We start from the raw sequence: 20,602 nt of genomic DNA on the forward strand, positions 1-20,602 counted from the left end.
GGAAGTGGATGATAGGAAAGATAAGCTGTAGAGGTTTCAGTCCTGATTTTACAGTTGAGACTGTAGCTGAAGCGATTGCTCTAATGCTTTGTAGCTCTAGACACAAAACACCAAGCACCTGCCACTGTCTCTCCCTCTCTTTCTTCTGTTTTGTTTTGTAACCTTTATTTATCCGGGGAAAGTTTGCTGAGTTTGCTCTTTTTCAGCACCACCCTGCTTTACATTCATGCAGTCACACGCCTGGAGCTGCTCTGCATAATCACAGTCTTTACTGCTAGCCACTTAGCATTTCCACTGGAGCAAATTGGGGGTTAAGTGCATTGCTCAAGTGCACCTCAACAAGTGCCGAGGGGAAAGCAATTTTCATCAATTCTCCAGATTTTACCAGCCGGTCCAGGGATTTGAACCAGCCACCATCAAGTCTCAAGCCTGCCTGTCTGAACTTTACACCACCATCCATTTCTGCTTCTTAATTGGCCATGCTCCTTATTTCTCTCTCTCTCTCTCTCTCTCTCTCTCTCTCTCTCTCTCTCTCTCTCTCTCTCTCTCTCTCTCTCTCTCTCTCTCTCTCTCTCTCTCTCTCTCTCTCTCTCTCTCTCTCTCTCTCTCTCTCTCTCTCTCTCTCTTGTCATTCATGCTCCTACTTTCTCCTCTCATTATTCTGACCTTGTTCCATTTCTATTATTTTGTCTCGCGTCCCCTGTTGTTCCTCCCGCTAACTGCCACCACCCCCCCTACCCCCACCGCCTTCACACCAAACAGTCTGACATTAGGCTGAGTCCCAAACACAGAGAGGTGGTAATAGTAAAGTTGCCAAGGTGCGTGTCTGTGTGCGTGCACGTGTTTATGTGTGTGTATGTGTGCGTGCATGTGTGTATGCATGCGTGCGTGTGTGTGTCAGAGTGTGAATGATTGTGATGGATGAGGGGAGTGTGGCTTCCAGCGGATGCAGCCTGTCTGTCTGACAGTGCATCTGTTTTTCTGTCTGTCTGTCTGTGTGTGTGTGTTTTTTCCTGCAAGTGGTCACAGTATTGCTGTCTGTCTGTGTGTGTGTGTGTGTGTGTGTGTGTTCTGGGTTGGGATCCAAATAGATTAGACCCTAGACTTGAGACAGGAGGAGATTTTGGCTTTGCGGCCCTGAAGTGTTGCCCATAGGGAGTGTCCGTACAGGTTTGGGACATCTGTTTGAAAAGGGGGAATAGTTTTGAGACCTACTTGGATTTAGTGCTGGAACCACTTCATTATGCTGCACACTAATTTCATTACTGATTTCTCCATAATGCTCTATTATCACATTTTCTTTCCTTTCTTTTGCTGAGCAGATTACCGTTGGCAAGAAAGAGTTCAGAGGATATTGGAATTACTTCAATGCATCAGTAGATTTCTAAATGCCAGGGAGGTAAATAGTTGTGTGATTTCTCTATGGAATTTCTCCTGGATCTGTCAGGGATTTATTGAGGGGCCCACTGTGTTTTCGATTTGGGCTTTGAGTTTGGACTTGAATCAAGGCTGACAGTGATTCATTCACTTCTGTCTTGTAAGTGTTTCTGAGTCTGTGAGGCTTTCTCTTGTTAACAGTATCCTCGCACCGCTCATATGGGACTACTCCTTCTTTCAGTGTCTCTCTGTCTGTGTGTGTGTGTGAGAACACTGAGTTCGGATGAGTCATCCAGCCTCTTCGCTAAGACCCAAAGTAAGAGAACACACGGTATTGGCTTGGGTGACAGAAATAGTATCAAGGTAGAAGGCTGTGCCGCTGTAAAAGTCTGTCTGGCTTTGTTTCTTCCTCTCTTGCTTGCCTTCCCTCTGTTCCTTCGTACCCCTGTCCCCCTTTTTATGTCTCTCTGTTTATCTCTCTCTCTGTGTATGCCTATTTTATAAGTCTCAACACGTTTCCTTTACAAGCCTCCCTATTTGTCAATCTCTCTTTGTATGTCTATTTTAGAAGTCTCTCTGTGCCTGTGTATTGCTGTTTGTGTAACTGTCCCAGTGCTTTACAGGGTTTTCTCTGTTCAGTGTTTTCATCCGTAGCTTTAATCTCGTTGCTTCCCATAGCCCCTGCTTTCTGCTCTTATATGCTAATCACTTCTGTCTCCTTGGGATTGTGATGAGAGCAAAGGATACCTTCCCCCCCACCCCCCATCTCTCTCTGATCTCTGATGTCAGCATAATACTTTTTCATGAATGAGACACACACACACACGCAGATTTACCCTGCCGTGCAAAGTGTATCTCAAACTTACTTGTCGCTTTGCAATCTCAGATGAAACATGCCACATGCTCATTAGGAGATGTTGGAGGGCTGCGGCAGACTTCTGCATTTTCCCATCACGCCTCTCTGCTCCCTGCACTCCAGCTAACTGGCCTACATACAGGCATCAATATGAGACACACACACACACACATTCATACATGCACGCACACACACACACACCTCATTCATATTTCACAAACTGATTTCATTTTGCTCCCTCTCTGTCTCTGCTCTCATACTTTTCTCTTTGCTTTTGCTGGCCCCATCTCTCTCATCGCTGCCTTTCACATTCACTTCTCTTCCCCTGTCTTTTTCCACTTTTTTTCTCACCAACTCTCTCTCACCCCCCATTCCTCTATTTCTCTCATCGCTGTCTTGCACATTTCTCTCTCTCTCTCCCTCTCTCTCTCTCTCTCTCTCTCTCACTCACTCACTCACTAACACACACACACACACACACACACACACACACACACACACACACACACACACACACACACACACACACACACACACACACACACACACACACACACACACACACACACACACACACACACACACACACAAACACAAACATAAACACAAACACACACACATTCCCTCTCCATCCCTCTTCTTCTCTCTAAGCCTTTATCCTACCTGACAGTGTTAGTGTTTTCTGCACCACTGCCTCTGCTATTGCAGCAGCTCCCTAATGGGCAACAGTCCGGCAAACCTGGGTCAAATAATTCTAAGTGTTTGGTTTAACCTGTATGGAGCACAATGGCAAAGTTTAGACAGTTGATTTGAAATTCAATTTATCTGAACTACCCTGATGTGGGAGCACCACCCATCTGGTACTGCAGGGAGGTTAAAACAAACAGTAAGAGTATTAGGAGAGGCAAAAGAGGGGTGAAGACTGTCCAGTAAAGACAAACACAACAACACATAGGAAAAACAGGCAGCTGTTTTATTTGCCCTTGCAGTGTTAGCATTAGATTAGACTCTGCTACCTACTATTTATTCCATAGTCATTCCAAATTGCTCTATTACAAAAATAAAAGTTACCTGATGTTCTTTACTCAATATTTAGAGAACACAGATGACTACATCCTCTAAAATCGTTTTATTTTGTAAGTAAAGGGCTTGATTTAGCTGTACAGCTCAGTAATATTTTCATTAAAGTAAGACTTAAAGTACTACTAAAGTAAACATTAAAACAATACTAATGCCTGCAATCATTTTGTCAGAGTAGGTAAATGGATATCTCTTTTTTGACTAAAAGTTTTCATTTTTTTAAGACCCTGTCCTGAAGTACACTGTCTTATTGCTCATTCTCTGCCCCCCCCTTTGTTTCTCTCTCTCTCTCTCTCTCTCCCTCTCTCCCTCTCTCTCCCCCCCCCTCTCTCTCTCTCACAGCTCTCACCGACTGACAAGAGTTTAGAGTTTGACAGAGACTTCCGCATCAGGCACTATGCGGGAGATGTGGTGTAAGTATCTGTCATTTAAACATATTTATTTATTCAGGAAAGGGTATTACTGAGGATACATGCTGTTTTTCCACATTCATGCAGTTCCACACACACACTGACGCCTCAGAGTTCTGCCGTCGGCCACAGAGCCTCTTCCTAGAGCAGTTGGCGTTTAAGGGTTTTGCTCAAAAGAACTTTGACAGGAGTTGTTGAGGGAAGAGTGAGTGAGCTTTCCCTGCCTGGATGTTGCCATAAGCCAAATAACAGTTTTTTCATAGCCCAAACATTCTTCTGATAATGTATCCCTCCTTTTTGTATGGGTCAAGACCCCAGATGGGTTGTTTCTTTCAGGTCCTCACATGAGAAGAGTTACTTATAGACTTCTTGTTATAGTGGAGGCCAGTTGCACACACATGGATCAAGCCTAATTATTGGACACAGAAATGTTTCCAATGGTGAGTTCTAGTGGAAAAACAGAATTTAGTCCATGACTTGGCTTTACTAATTCTACACACTGAACCTAGACCTGAAGCCAGACCTTGTCAGTCATCACCCCACTTCTTACATCCTTCCTGCACTGCTGCAACACCGCTGCTACTCCAACTAGGGATTTATTTTCCTGAAAGGGCATTGTATTCTACAGGAGTGACAAAGTCAAAGATCACACAGTTATAAAATACCATTAAAAAGAACCCTAATGTCGAACAGCAAGATTGTGACAAAACAGTCCAAAAAAAGAAAACACATACACACACACACACACACACACACACACACACACGCACACGCACGTTTGAATGATGTCTTCACTGCATGGCAGCCCCTAAAAATGACAACAGTAATTCCCAATCCCAAAGTACTTGGAGACCATTCAAATGAATAAATCACACACGCTAAGCCCCCAAAAAGTGCTGTTAGGGCAATGTGTTGAGACCATCTGTGAGGGCTAAGTGTCTGCGACCCAGGGGAGGGCTGGGGCAGAATTACAGGCCCTGACTCACAGGCTTGATTGATCCCTGAGCCACTTAGACCAGGCAGGAGGCAGAGCGCACCTCACAACTCACAGCCTGGCTTGTAACAGCTCGCCTATTTATAGCAGGTTCATCACTAAAAGCATACATTAACTTTAAGCATATATTAAACACGGGGCTGTAAGACAGGACTGAGGGAATTACAGGAACAGTGCGGCTCTGTGGCTGAACGGATGAACCATATCCAAATTGTGGTTTGGGATTAGTGTTTAAGGTTAGATTAAGGTAAGGGTAAAGGTATTAGCTATGTAGTTCTGAGGGTTGAGGTTAAGGGATAGGGAATGAATTTAAGTCAGGAGTGTGTCCTCATGAGCATAACAAAAGTGTGTGTGTGTGTGTGTGTGTGTGCATCTACCTGCCTACCTCTTTCTTCCCTCAGGTACTCAGTGGTTGGGTTCATTGATAAGAACAAAGACACTCTCTTCCAGGATTTCAAGAGACTGCTGTACAACAGGTGAAAGTCAGCAGACACACACACACACAGTCGCTCACACACACACACACACACACACATACTCACTCACGTACACACACACCGCTTCAATCCCCTCCACACACTTCACTGCCTTCCTTGCAGCTCTTTGATTACATGACAACCCTCAAGAAAGAACAACACAGGACAAGTACAACTAATCTCCTCTCCGCTTACTCTTATCCTTCTCCTCCTCTTCTCCAATCCTCTGGTGTTTTTCTCTGTTGCTCTGTCTCATTCTACAAATGTGAGTGCAACGTATTCCTGTCTTATGTGGTTTCGTTTATGATATTCTTTACTACAATCAAGTGTCAAATATGGAACAGTAAGCCAAAGTAGGTCATTTTTTGTAATGTTGAATACATATTATACACTGTAGATGAGTCAAAAGCACCAAAAACTTAAACTCACTATCCCACACTTCACAGTCTACATTAATATATGAATTTTACCAAGGCTGGAGTCATTAAAATAAATGAGCAGAGCTCTTGCTGACCAAAATGTTAAGCCTTGAAATCTGGAGCAATGGGAGAAAATGTTTGATAAACAAAGTGAAAAGAATCCCACACACTGAGGTTATGCACTTTTCTGGTTTAATGGCTGATGAATGTTTAACTTTTTATCAGTTATTATAATATGATATAAAAAAAAAAGTACTACAGCTATTACTGTTCTACCTGTTTTACTTGTCCTGTTCCTTTTGTGTGTCCAGTTCTAACCCGGTGCTGAAGGGGATGTGGCCCGAGGGCAAACTGAGCATCACTGAGGTCACCAAACGCCCTCTGACCGCCGCAACCCTCTTCAAGAACTCCATGATCTCATTGGTGGAGAACCTGGCCTGCAAGGTGAGGTGGGGAGGGGAGGGGAGGGGAGGGGCGGGGCAGAGCGGAGCGGGGGCTGAAAAACCATTTAATCAACTAATTAATCTGTCAGTCGAATGGTGACATCTGATTTCCAGATTGTGGCTGTAGATTAAGCCACACGATGAGTCGTTCTATAAAAATAGCACCTAATGAAGATTTAAATTAATTAATGACTAAATTTGACATTCATTAGTTGTCTCATACATGTACTCATACATGGGGGCCTGAAGGTTGAAGAGGCAGGCTTGTGTTCTCATAAGTAGCACATTTGAATACCTGGACAGGCTGGGAAAACCTGGCTGGGGTAATTGAATAACACTCTCCTCCCGCGTGAAACAACCACCCAACCACTGTGAAAGTGCCCTTCAGCACTGGAGCCGCTCAGTGGTCAACAGTGAAGCTGTGTTAGTCCTGGGCAGCTCCATGCTGCGAATGAGAGTCACTCTCCCTCCCTCCTGCTCACACTCCCCCAGGTGTCACTGTGAATTAGAATATTTTGTTAGTTGCCAGGTTGCATACGGATTAAATGCTTATAGTTGTCATCTCACTGTCGTCCTGTGTTGCCTTGTGTAGGAGCCCTACTATGTGCGATGCATCAAGCCCAACGACGTCAAGTCCCCGCTTCTCTTTGAGCATGAGCGCTGTCGCCACCAGGTGGAGTACCTGGGGCTGCTGGAGAACGTCAGAGTGCGCCGCGCCGGCTTCGCCTACCGACAGACATACCCCCGCTTCTTACAGAGGTACGTACTATATAATGATCTTCCCAAGGACCATGGTCACTTGAGCAACTCCAATGTGACAATAACCTTGTTTTGTAAAACCTTTCAAAAACAGCATCATAGCACTTTACAACAAAACAACAGCAGGCCAAGCCATTAAATTAGAGATGAAGCTGATAATCAAAGTAGAGTCTGTGTACTCCGACAATGTAAATGTACTAGTCCATACCCGGGGATGCGTGCGCCACAACTACGTGCAGACCTCCGGGGATGCGCACACCACAACTCAACAAAACAAAAATGCACATAAACAGTGTAAATTTGGGAAAATGGAAAGATCAGCATCGTCAGTCCCTGCATATGCCAATGCTCAATGCCCATGTGCAGTTTCAGATTGATTGGCCAACCCGTTGAGGAGCAAAATGGATACAGACAGACAGACAGACAGACAGACAGACAGACAGACAGACAGACAGACAGAGTTTTCCTCATTTTATAGTAGGATAGGATTGACATCATTAACACTGGGGCGTGTTAAACTGGGTTTTTCTCATCAGTTTAGTTGACTGGCTCAGGACTTTTGGTGAGACGACCAAAACCTAGATTCCTTATTAGATTCCTCATCGAATCATGGCAAACATATACACAGTGCATAAGCATTATTTAGCATTATTTACCTCACTTAACAACTACAGTCAAAGTGCCCTGAAGAAACATGCTGAAGCCCCAGCTGCTCCACTGAAGCTGTTTATTGATTTACAGTGATTGCTGTAGTACATGACAGATCCCAGCTGTGAGGGTGTGAATGTGTGTTGCGTAACCTTAATCAACTTAATGTGGTTAAGTAAGGGTTAAAAACATTTACAGTGATTTGTTGCTTAAAATGATCATAAGTCCAAATATTTCAGTTTATATGTAAATCTAATTAGGTTTTAATAGATTTGCTTTAGTATTAGCAGCACCTCCAGCAGCCAGCACCGAATCACCCCCTCCCCTTCTTCTTCTTTGCACTCTGTCCTGTCGGGGAACGAGGACTTGTTTAAGCAACTACAACACAGTAGCTTTGTTAGTTCTTCCACGAGCGCAATGTTCTTGTCCTCTAACCTTGGCTAAAAGCAGCCTTGTAACACACAGACTGCATTGTAATGAATTGCTATTGTGAGGAGTTGATGCAATACATTTCAATGTGGAGAAAAAAAGTACTTGTGCTTGTTTAGTGTGGTGAAGTAACAAACAACTACAGTACGTAGTGCAGTGACCCCCTCAAAGACACATGTTTTATTCATAGCCTCAAACAGCTGACATCACAGATCTGCATCTATCCCAATTTGCTTTGATCTGCTCGCAAGCGGAGTTCATCTGTGATTGAAAATCTTGACTGTGCAAAGTCTCGCACACAAGAACTGTCACAAGAATGTTCTGTCTTAGCCCAAACACGTAACCAAACTGGACAACAAAGTCAGCATGAAACTTGAAGAAAGGGCTAGAGCTGATAGATCCAGTCAGAGCAGGGCTGGACCTGGGAGACTAGCGATGCACAGAGGAGGATCCTCGGAGTCGCACACGTCACCTCGTGTTTCCCTGCTGAGGACGAGTGGGAGCGATGCGACAGCGCTGATGTCACTGCACCAAGTCGCTCACATCAGATAAGACCCAGCAAGATTCCCTCAAACACACACGTTATGCCTATTGCATGAAAGATGAGATTGTAGATTTTGCCTGTATATTATTGATTTATAGTTCTGGGAACCATCTTGGGATATTAAAGCCTAACAGGATGATTTTGATATGATTTTTATGGGACTTTTGGCACTGAGTTCTCAGATCAAATGGTCAAATGTCTCATCAGGATTTGATCCAAATTACAGAGGCTGTCTGTCTAAGCTATCCCTAATACAATCAGGAGGTGCATAATGGTGCGTAATCAAGGTGCATGCAAGGTGTGTGCCCACACACACACACACACACACACACACACACACACACACACACATACACACACACTCATACCAACATTTTTATATTAACATGCATACTTATACTCGGCACATAAACACACACAAACATATTATAGTGTGCAGTGTGAAAAAGACATTGAGATGCTTGCACACACATTAACACATATGCAAACACGCATGTACACATAGTACCCCAACACTCACAAATAGTACACACACACTTGCATACGCACACACACAAACTTTTTGCCCTGCCCTTATTCCCCAGCTGTCTCATGTTCCCACTGCCCTCAGACACCATCAGGGTGGGTGGAGGATTAGGTAATGAGTGTTTTGCGTAACACGCTAACAACTCATCTAACTCCATCACTTCAATCCCCCTCACTGATGTATTTGGACTTGGTATTACATCACAGCCTTGGCAGTGGGTCAGCTGTGAAGTGAGTGCTGGAGTCTGTTGACGGGCCGGGGACGGGGCGGTCTTCATCTTGGCAGCCAGAGAATCTCGCTGCTCTCCTGGAATACCCTCACAAGCTCCATCATTTCATATTTTTACATTAATTGAAGGGTTTTCTGTGGTCCTTCATAAGTACAAGTTTCATGACCACAGGGCCTGTGAAACACATTCAAAAACGCAATAAATTATGTGAATGCATGGTCATCAATCTAAAAATAAGGCTCTTTTTTGCAGTTTTCTGAAAAGTAAACTTTTTGGACATACAAGGTTTTGATCCAGCAGCAGTGATATCCTGTCAGTGTCCATTTTACTGCCTCCCTCCCTCCTTCCCCTGGGGTGTTTCTCAATGTGTCTTACTTACTACTGTCAAAACAACCCAAACAAATCACTTGCACATTATTTTTGTTGAGACATGTACCAATACAGCAAGGACTCTTACTGCATGGCAACACCAGGAGGTGTTTTTAAGACAAACTAAGCTCTTATGACCATCTATCAAGTCTTGCATAAACTGTGTTCACAATAAGGATTCTTAAGTTCTTTCAGCTTAGGATCCAAACGGAGTAAATTCAGTCTCACCTTAGGACCCAAGCTCATTAAGACATGCTAACAGGGTTCCCACAGACTTTGGAAAATCCTTGAAAGTTGGTGGATTTGAGAAAAAATATGGACATGGCCTTAGAAGTTTTTGAAAATAAATGGACTGCCTTGAAAGCACTTGTTATTATTTTTTTTAACTAAAATATAGCACCCAAACAAGAATCAAAGTCCTAATTTGACCACTTACTCCCTCTCTTGGGCTAAAAAAAAATATATATGTTAACAAGGTATACATTTTTATTTTTCATATATCTATATGTATCTGTATGTATGTTTGTTTATATTATTGTAAAATGGTAGGAATTAATAACTAAGAGACTGGCAGCATCACTAGTGAATTAGCTGCAGTTGTTGTGTGTATCAATACAGTTATCCAGATCCTACTTTGACCAATTACTCCCTCCTCTTAGTAAAACATGGCTTCCATTTATCTAAGCAGTTATCTAGATCCTTATTTGACCATTTATTTCCCCCCCCCCAAGGCACAAAACAGCCATCACTGAACTGTACAGTAATGCGTATCCTGATACAACCACTTCTTCCCTCCTCCAGATACAAGATGATCTCAGAGTTCACTTGGCCAAACCACGACCTGCCGTCGGACAAGGATGCAGTGAGGAGGCTGCTGCAGGGCTGTGGCTTCGACCACGATGTGGCCTACGGCAAAACCAAGGTCTTCATCCGCACACCGCGCACCCTCTTCAGCCTGGAGGAGCAGCGGGCCGACATGGTCCAGAGAATCGTCCTCTTCCTGCAGAAGGTGAGAGGAAAATATTCTAATTCCAATCAGTAGGTGTGGTTAAAATGGAAAATGGGAGTTTTTTGTCACAGCATAAGTTGTAAATTACAGCATCTGAGAAACTAGTGCTGGGAACTAGTGTTTGAGATGCTCTTTGAGTTTCCCCCTCCGGATCAAATAGCTATGTGGGCAGAACTAATCAATTTCAGATCAGGCCTTTTCCTTTTTGCGTTGCTGATTATAAAGATGGATTATAATGCTGGATTTCAGAACTAAACTTCCCATTCATTTTTCTAATAGGGAATTTGATGATCAGACATAACAGTTTAATGGTGTAAGGTAGACTTACCGTGAGGTATCAGATTTGAAACAACATTACTGTGTATGTTCCTGCAGAAGCCACCAGCCAGTCTGATTTCAACTAATTAAGAAATTGTGTTTTATTCCTGGGTTGCTTGTGAAATACTACACTACCCACAAGTTTTAGCAAGTTCCCACCCATCAGAGATTGGTGGCCAACTTGTGCATGGTTGGCAGTTAGACCAGAGTGAAGTAATGTTAGTCAACTAGCAACCTGTATGTTCACCATGGTTTTGCTCCTGGTTGGTTCAGTCCAAAGCTTGAAACCTTTTGAATTGTGATTTCTGAAATGTCTATGGATAAAATGAACGGGAAATTTACTCCCAGGACCAGGGCCACTGAAAAAGGGGGCGGACACATTTCAGCTCTATTATGTTGTTTATGTTTTTTGACCTTGTTGACCTTGACCTGGTGTCCATGGCAAACTCAGTGAGAAGCCACTTATTCTTTTTCTTTCATGTTATTTCTTCCTACTTTAATCAATTACTGTTATCCATTTGTCCTTTCTGATCCACCACAACAATGAATTTGATGAAATAAAGTGATTGTCATTCTTGGATGATAATGAAAGAGCGCTTGGTCACGAAAAGCATCATGTCAGTGCAGCTGATTGCCAGCCAGACAGAACTATTATCTGGTGACCTCATTATCTCGTTGTAAGGCCCTAATCGTGTTCTCATTGAAATTTACCAGCCCTTGTTCTGCATATGAATAACTCTCGAGACTGGAAAAACTCAAGCGAAAAATTAAAATAAAGTCTCTCTTGTTATTCGAGCACTGAGGTATTTTTGGAGCTGATATAATGTTGTGTTATTAGCGTTACTCTCTGTCTCTCAGTGAGAATGTTTCTCTCTGCCTTCCCTCTCTCTGTCTCTCCCTGAGTACTTCCACCCACACAACTCCTGTTAGATACGAGCTGAGTGGTCTTCATCTGCACTGCAGATTTCTCAAAGGTTTGGGCAGAGGCACAAACATTTTTGTCACTTTCTGGTTTAAAAAAAAAAAACACTAGTGGTGGGTACACACTTGTCCAGACAGCATATTTTTACACTGTCAGTAAACCAAATCTGTTTTGTTTTGTTGTTATTGGTTAGCTGGTCTTGATGGTAGCCATATCGACTTTATAATACTTGGCTGTCTTCACTGTCAATGTAGACTGTAAAATGGTAGGAATAAATAACTTTGAAATGTTAACAGACATTAGTTCAGTATTTTAAACATGTTTTTCGTCTTGATCCCTATTAGTAGAAACCAGAACTTCGGCAGGTGGCTAGCGAAGTTCTGGTTTCTACTAATAGGGATCATGACGGAAAACATGTTATTTGGGCCCAGGGTTCAAAATACCGAACTCTTTCTTTAAGAGTAACTGGTAGTACGGCTAGAGTTAACTGTACCTGGATCTACAGCGTGACATTTTTATCCTGATTTTCTGTATTATGTGCTTCAGCCTAACTGAGGCCCAAGTACGTTCAAATCAAGATTTTAACTCATCTAGCCCTCATAAACTGTCCAAAATATGTTAATTGTTTGATTGGAAGATCAGAGTGAATATACTGTATCAGTGTTTATCTCAGCATCTTTCTCTGCAACTAATCTAGAGGTGTCTGTCCACTTAAGGCTTTAGGGTATGTAGCTGGAACATCCTGTGTGTGGGGAAAAAAACAGTGAGATGTTGAAAATGGTTAGTGTTCAGAAGCAGACACGGCACTGAGTGAACTGTGGATCTTGAAGAAAATTGAAAATGTCCAAAAATGATGTACAAAATTCATACCAAAAGTAATGATGGTCTAGATTTGTTTCAGCTTTTTATATATGTGAGAAAATCAGATAAAATCAATGTCCAATCAACTGATTTTGAAATTAAGATCTAAATCCTGTTTTGGCTTAGATGTGGATGTAAGTGCAAAACCAAGAGCCTTTTCTAAATGAGGCTCTATATCTGCCAGGAAGTAGCCTGCAGACATAGAGTATGACCCCTGACCTTTTATATGAACCATTATATCATACTGACAGTTTGGTGATATCCAAGTACAGAGCAGAATGTATTGTCATGTTATTGCCCTGCGATCAATATATCTACTACTCCTTAGGCTGGAAATGTTTTGAAATATCCAAAATTAATATTGAGCTCGCTGTGGCTCGCTGAATTCATCAGTTGGTAAACCCATCATGCTTCACTGATTCGGTGACACCTTGGGCGAGAATGCTAGTGTCTAGGTGTGATTACAGTGCATGCGCTGTGACACGTGTCGGATGAGCCCGCAGAGCAACACTGAGGTACTTTGATAGATGGGAAGATGGGTTTGTAAGTGTGGAGTACAGCTCCGTCATTCTGGCTGTCAAATTAGGACACGCTATGCAAATCTGCTGGATGCTTCCAAATGCCCTCCGTGACTGACAGGCAGGGAGATCAGAAATGTCAATCTGTCAGCTGTGTGTGTGTGTGTGTGTGTGTGTGTGTGCATGTGCAGGTGTGAGTGCACGCTCTTCATACATCATCTGGGCACTTGAAGCGCTATATCTCATACACCTGGGAGCTATATGAGCTTTTATAGAACAAAGATTGACACTTATACATTTTCCCCAACCTGTTATTTCATTAAATTTATATGAGCAGATTCCTTCACACCACCTTGCATTCGGTCTTCTCTCCCTCGAGGAGAAGCTGCAGCGCTCAGACATGAAAGGGTTACCCAGCCAGATTAACTTCTATCGGGGATTGATTGGTTGACCTTTGTATTGATCTACATGACCCTCTGTGGGCTGCCCCAGCAGACAGGCCAGACTCGTGTTCCTTCCAATTCTCCCTTAGGAAAACCTATCTAACGCTTGTATCTCACTGGATAGGCCGGCTTTGATAACCAAGCAGAAAGCCCAGAGGGAATCGCAGCTTTTCCACCAAAACAAACATCGCAGCAGAACAGAGGTGTTGGAGCAAGCTTATTAAATCTTGACCTCTGTCAATGTCAAGGCTAGGAAAGGAACACATGCAATAAATGGGAATGAGCATATGCTTGGAAACTTGTACACAGACACATGCATACTCACATATTTATGCTAGGTTGCAGAAACATGCAGACATTCGCACATCCACACACACACACACACAAAATCAAATAGAGTGGTGTGGCAATAGCATTGACTCCTGTATTTATCTCCCTGTTTCTCACACAAACATCCCAGACTGAGGCTGGTCTCACGTGCCAAGCAATCCCCTTATCAGCACCTGGCACACCACCCTGCCTTATGCCAGTCGGGACCACATTGCCAGGGTTATAAGCCTACGCCAGTGGTTCAGGCACACTTCCCGTCCCTCTGTTTACATCGTGGATTTATAATAATATCGCTTTGCCACATCAAACAACCAGAAGACAGCATCTGTGAATCTCAACACTTCCGCAGTAGACAGTGAGTGGTTCCTCATAGCGCCGCCGCATGAGAGGCTTCCTCCCTCCATGTCTGGGAGAAGAGAACACAATGTTCTTCTCTAGCTGCACCCTCCTTTTACCCCCCCTTAAATTACCGTAACCTCTCTTCCTTTGAGGATGGGGAGTGGTTGGAGAAGATGATTGGGGGGGGGGGGCATGTGAAATAGGACTCCTTCACAGTCCCATTTCATGCTGCCTTTCTCTCCATCCTTCCTTGCTTTCTTCTCGTTGTCTCGATCACCTCATCTTAGTCATTCCACTCCAGTTCTGCTATGTTGTATGTGTCATCCTTCACTGGCAACACTAAACTCTACCCAGCACAGAGCTACAACCATTCTTCAGTCATCACAACCTTAAGAAATGCCATGTGCCTTGATGAAAGGAAAAACGGTCAAAATAGCACACAATCCAACATGAATACAGTTGCTATAAATTATACATAGAGCATCCCCCACCCTCCTCCGGTGTTAAAATGAATATTTCATAAATTTAAGCCCAGCCATCCACATCACAGTGACTGTCAGCGCTTGTCAGAGCAGCGACAATGACGAGAAGAGAAAGTCCCCTGTGTATTATGAGCCGCAGCCTTAATTGCTTCCCAAAGCTTTACATAGTCCCTATGTAGCTGTAGGTTTATCAGGCATGGAGAGTGTTATGTTAGTCTCGCCTTGGCTAGTCTCTTTTCCACAGCAGGGCCTAGGGGAGGCTTGTCACGACTACAGCTAAATGCAAGTGTTTATAAAGGATGAAAAGCACTATTTGAGTATTTTGCGCTGGGCAAGTCATCTCTTGGGGCAATAAAATGTACAGCAATAACTGAAATCTTGTTTTGGGAGAAACTGACTGACATGAAAAATTAGTAATCCCGGGATCGCTCTGTTTGGCCCGCCTGTGAATCGCAGGCTACTTAATGCTAGGCTAGTACTGTGTAGCCTCCTGTCTGCTTAACTGTCCAGAACTGATCTGTCTCCTGCTAGACCTCAGCAGAAACATGATCCCTAAGCCTATGATCTCTACTGAACCTGCAAAGGGTTTTTACTTACGATCCAAAACTATATCGCCTACAAAACACTTCAGTGAGTGTGCACTGTAGCAGATCAAATCAGAGTATTATTTAATTTAATTTCTTTGTAATAATCACACAGCTGGCTTTTAAATTATGCTTCCTCTATACTCAGAGAAGGCTTTGATGAGGAACACCTTTATTTTTATGTTCTTATCTTCTTTCAGTCTTCACTCCACTTTGTTATCTTGTGTTATCCGTGATTCTGTTTGTTGACTTCAATGCATTCAATTTGTATTTAAGTTATATGAATATTCTCTTTTTTATTCAGCTTCACCTCATGCAACAACTTTCTACTGTTATAAATGAAACCCAATTTGCAAACCTTCCTAATTCCAGCACTTGTCATAGCCTATTTAATACACATTGTCCTGTCTTCACAACTTTTAATTAGCCATGTAATTGATTTTCAACAACAAGAGGACAAAACGGTTATTGGAGGCTATATTTTGACAGAATTCATGCACTTTCACAGAAACTGTGCTTTCTGTCTTTCTTTTGGTTTCAAACAATGCAGTAGCCTAAGAATATCTTACACAACATCTTCAGCAGGTACAAAAGACCGTAACCATGGGCCTCTCTCCATGGCAACCAAGGTTTGGCTCAGAGCCAAGATGCACTGATTTACTCCGATTTGACCTTCACTTGCCATTCTCATAGAATCACTCTCTCTTTTTTGATTCTGTTATATTATGGTTTCAGCGGATAGATAGCACAGTATGTTCATTTTAGTAGTTCCTCATTGGGTTATTATTTTATTGTTTGAATAATGTACATGATAGTGTTTTCTTTAACCTTGAATTTATGCTGAAGTTTTCTTTCTTTTTCATGCTTGTGTGTCCGAATGTATCCACTTCTGGCCCTATATAGAACTGGGGAGGGTCTTGCTTTGCCATTTTAAGCTTAAATTGCTGACCAATGGCAATACTCTCCCAATCTATTTTCCCCATCCCGTCTAATTGATGGATGGGCCGTCTGGAGCCATTCAATTTCATCTTCAATACTGTCCCTTTTAATTAGACTCTATTGTTCAAGATCAGTTTGAACACATTTGTTTCACATCATTAAAGTACATTACTCCCGAGCAAAGAAATTTAAATAACATAATGCTGGGAGTTATGGGTGGAGGAAGAGGGAGTCAGGATGAGCGTCAGCAGTCACATCCATTCAGTGTTATAGTGTTAGTAGTAGTGGTGGTGGTGTGCTACTCACCCGAGCACTATATTGATTTATGATAATGACTGCTGGCCTGTGCCCCGGCCCCCTGTCCCCTGTGAGAGGCTGTGGTCAGAGCATGTTGCACCCTCACTAAATTGTGTCACACACTCGGCTTGATTCGGCCTCCCTCCGCCCACCGTGTGTATTGAGCATGTCACTGGAAAACCAGCCCAGCATCCCCAGAGGACGTGGAAACGCAGCCATTCAGCATTGGATTGCAGTCAAGTGTGTCACTTGTGCAGACCGGCCTATCTGTCTTTCCATATCGGAATTCTGGTCATGCATTTTTCTTTTCCTGGGTGACAAGGTGAACATTTTGTTTGAGTGTTTGGGTGTGGACCTTTTAAATTTTCAACTATGCAGCCATTCACTCAGTCTGTGCTAGCTTAACGATTACATTAATGGCCTCTTATTAGAGCTGCAGTCCTAACACTTTTACATAACGCCATTCAGTAGCCAGTAATGAGCCCTGTCTGTGGCTTCTGCTTTGTTGCTGAGCATCTCAACTGAAGCACTCCAACTCCACTCCATCCCCACCATCCGCCCATTGTCCTGGCATGTGTGATTTGTGAAGGCTTTTACCCAGCATGCATTTCAAACCAACCAGCCCCCCCAATAAAACCCCAGCAATCTGTCCCACTTTGTTGAAACGAAAGATCCCCAATCTGGCTTTGATGAGCTCGTAAATCCTGAGCCCGGAGCGCGGTGAGAACAGGCTCCATGATGGCAGAGTCTCTAAAAGGATCATCAGATGGCTTTATTGGCCAGGAGAGTAAGGGCGGGCCGACGGGAGGCTTGTTATTGGCCTGATTTATCCACCATCCCCTGAGTGTCGTCTTCCTCAGCTCGCCACCATCATCGCAGGCTGTCTGCCTCTCTGTTTAAGCAGCGGAACATGTGTTTGCGCTGTGTGTGTGTGTGTGTGTGTGTGTGTGTGTGTGTGTGTGTGTGTGTGTGTGTGTGTGTGTGTGTGTGTGTGTGTGTGTGTGTGGATGCACACGTGTCCCCATCATAATTCCAACCTCTCCCCACTTTCCACCTGTCATACATCTTAATGAGGCTCCAAAGACAATGGAGTCAGATTACTGTCTGCACTTATCAGATTCATTGTTGCTTCATGCTCTCCTTCCTCCTGCATTCCAGTTCACCTCTGACCCCAGTCATTGAAATGCTAATTAATGATTTGTGACATAGATAAACAAAGCTGTTGATATGACAATGGCTCTTGACATGAGCTGAAAATCTCCTTTGGCCACTGTGCTTTGTCACTTAGGTAGTATATCTTATGTCAGCACATATGGACTCATCAGTTCAGATCTAACTAGATGCGATATATACAGTTTGTCACTAGATTTGCAAAGGTCAGATGTGCAAAGCAGACTTTGGTCAGATAGTGTTACTGCATCAGCACATTTGACATACAGTATTGTCAGGTAAGTTGTCAGTCACAGAAAAGTACACTAAATTGATGAAGTACTTGATTGTCTAAACTTTCTGTCCTGTGTGACCATCTGGCACTAAGCAGAATAAAACAAATTAAACATCAAAAACAAACAAAAATTAAATAATTATTTGAAAATTATATTTGGCATGTAAGTTGCGTTACCTTCTGCTGCTTAGTAGGGTCCCATTCAGTTTGAGACTCAGTTTGCATCATCAACATCAAACATTACACTGACAGGTGTCCTCATCAACCCAAAGGGTTTCAAAATACTATATATCTGTTTTGGAAGAAATTGCTTCCTGAAATTCATCAGGCAATATTTGAAAAACATAAATGATTCTGTGGTCAAAAAATAAACTATAAGGAAATGTCTTAATATAACTCAGAACTTCAATACTAACCCATAATGTGCTTAACGTCCATGCTAGCAGTCAGTATGAGAGAGTGGATGTTTTTATAATGTGGTGGATGGTGGATATCTCATTTTGGAACAAAACTCTTCAAAAACAAAACGCTTCATTTGTAAATTTAGCATTGTTGTTCTTTTCAGGCCATAATTTTTATATATGGCAATGCGTCCCTGCACAAAAGGCCTTGGTGAGCTGCAGGAAGATTGTACTGATAGTCGTGCTGCAGTTGATACGTCGCAACAAGCTAATACTCATTAGCCATGACCTAATCAGGAAATTATGTTTCCAAGTATGTAAATAAAAAGAACCTTGCCACAAATTTTAACGGTAAAGCCATACAGTGGGAAATTAGTTAAGAATCATGTAAAAAAGAGGTACGAATATGAAATGAGCCCAAACGTGAACACCAGAGTTTTACTTCAATTACCATACATCTCCACTCAAAATATTTGTACCAGATGAAAATTGTAAAGACAACTGGATAGCCCTGTATAATTACATTTAAATTTACAGTCTCAAATCACAGCCTGATTGCACTCACATTCAGTAATCATCCCAGCTCCATTTTGATGCATTGTCACACAGTAATCCCTGACCCAATGGCTGCTTTTAAAACTCCACTTAATTTCCCATAACACTTTGAATCAAGTCTGAATTTGAATGAATGCAGCTCTTAACCTTGCTACCAGAGGCAACTAAGACCGCTACAGCACAGTGAGGGCAGTCAGTGATTCCCATTCATTCCTCCCATCGTCATCACCCTAACAGTGTGGGAGAGTTATCTCGGGGGTCGATTAGAGTGATGAATATGTATTTGCTCGTCTCTTCTCATTCTCATTCATTATGGATGAGGCACACAGTGCAGCATGGAGGAAACGGAGGAGAGAGTGAGGTCGTCAATAGCCGTTTTCCCAAAGTAGAGCCAAGTGAGGCGCGCGGTAACACAGGATGGAAGTGCTATTGTTGTCCTTGAATAGGTAATGACAGCTTTGCTGGCAAAAAGATTTAAAATAAATCGCAAAGAGATTATCTTTGGACATAAACAATGTGTCTGCCCTTTCTCTCATCTTTGTCTCTGGACCAGTGTGAAGGTTCTCCTGTATTAGTTCCCAAAAAACCTCTGAAGCGTAGAAACCGGGCTAGTAGAGTACAGGGCCTGTCAGTTGAGATCAGACAGATTTCTGACTTTATCTCTGAATAGTTTGGCTGATCTAAGATTACTGGACATACCACATGATTATTAAACATAATGCTTAGGAGGTCCAAATGAAGCATTCCTATTCTGAGCTGTAATGTGCTATGGCCAGGCTGACTTGGTGATTAGGTGGCTTGCTGACTGACTGGCAGTCCCTCATCGATCTTCATGTGACTCTGGAGAGGGCCACCGCTGGGTCAGTGCAGCTGTAATGCTGTGGCCACGGCTATGCTTTGACCTGGATCATTTAATTATAGTGGGACTCCAGTGGAGGTGGCTCCACACTACATCCCTTTGGTTCAGAAGTGAAATAATGTCAAAGTGCAACAAAAATACATATTTTTGCAGCTGATATAGCTTATCGTGAAATGACATGAATTAATCTGCTGCTCCCATATTCAGATGTTGCATGTCTTGTCCTCTGTTCTGCCAATTATTACACCACCATCTCTTCAGGTGAACTGCCTCCTCCACAGTCAATATGCAAATGTCAGAAATCCTTTTTTTCCCGTCAGCCACCCCCACACTTTGAAAGATTAAATATTCATGATCTCCATGATTACTGTGCATTACAGTTTTAGCTCTGCAGGAGTAAACAGCGAGTGCAGTATTGTCTTCAATTTGTGACTGTCCTGTGAAATGCACTTTATACTTATTTTGTATTGGCGGTCATTATTTGGTTTACAATTAAGTTAAATATACTTGTCAGATTGTGTGTGTGTGTGTGTGGGTGTGTGTGTGTGTGTGTGAATGAGAGTAAAGTGCAAGGGGAGCATATGGTGGTGATTTTAGTGAGGGCGGACCAGGAGTTATGGCTCCCTAGGGTCCCACTAACATCTATTATTCATGTTTTAGAGGGTCTGATAGCCACTCAACTTTTGTTTGGTTACAGGCAGGATTGGGGTCCTTATTTTTGTCTACATGCTTGCTGTTCAAA

General features: G+C 42.8%; 1 protein-coding gene across 1 annotated transcript in view; it reads left to right on the forward strand.

Annotated features, from left to right (window-relative positions):
* Positions 1 to 3,655: 3,655 nt before the first annotated feature.
* The window catches only part of LOC139663922 (unconventional myosin-Id-like), a gene marked incomplete at its 5' end in the record, with an annotated part of 49,560 nt that continues 32,613 nt past the window's right edge, over positions 3,656 to 20,602 (forward strand). The window contains 5 exons of the mRNA XM_071542709.1: positions 3,656 to 3,726; positions 5,119 to 5,193; positions 5,924 to 6,056; positions 6,648 to 6,814; positions 10,361 to 10,568. Coding sequence (XP_071398810.1) covers positions 3,656 to 3,726; positions 5,119 to 5,193; positions 5,924 to 6,056; positions 6,648 to 6,814; positions 10,361 to 10,568 — 654 coding nt within the window. The remainder of the gene's footprint in view (positions 3,727 to 5,118; positions 5,194 to 5,923; positions 6,057 to 6,647; positions 6,815 to 10,360; positions 10,569 to 20,602) is intronic.

This window comes from Centroberyx affinis, unplaced genomic scaffold (assembly GCF_046629955.1).
Source record: "Centroberyx affinis isolate AG114_WGS23_722 - 3 ecotype Tasmania unplaced genomic scaffold, CSIRO-AGI_Caff_v1 ptg004164l_1, whole genome shotgun sequence".
Taxonomy (NCBI): domain Eukaryota; kingdom Metazoa; phylum Chordata; class Actinopteri; order Beryciformes; family Berycidae; genus Centroberyx; species Centroberyx affinis.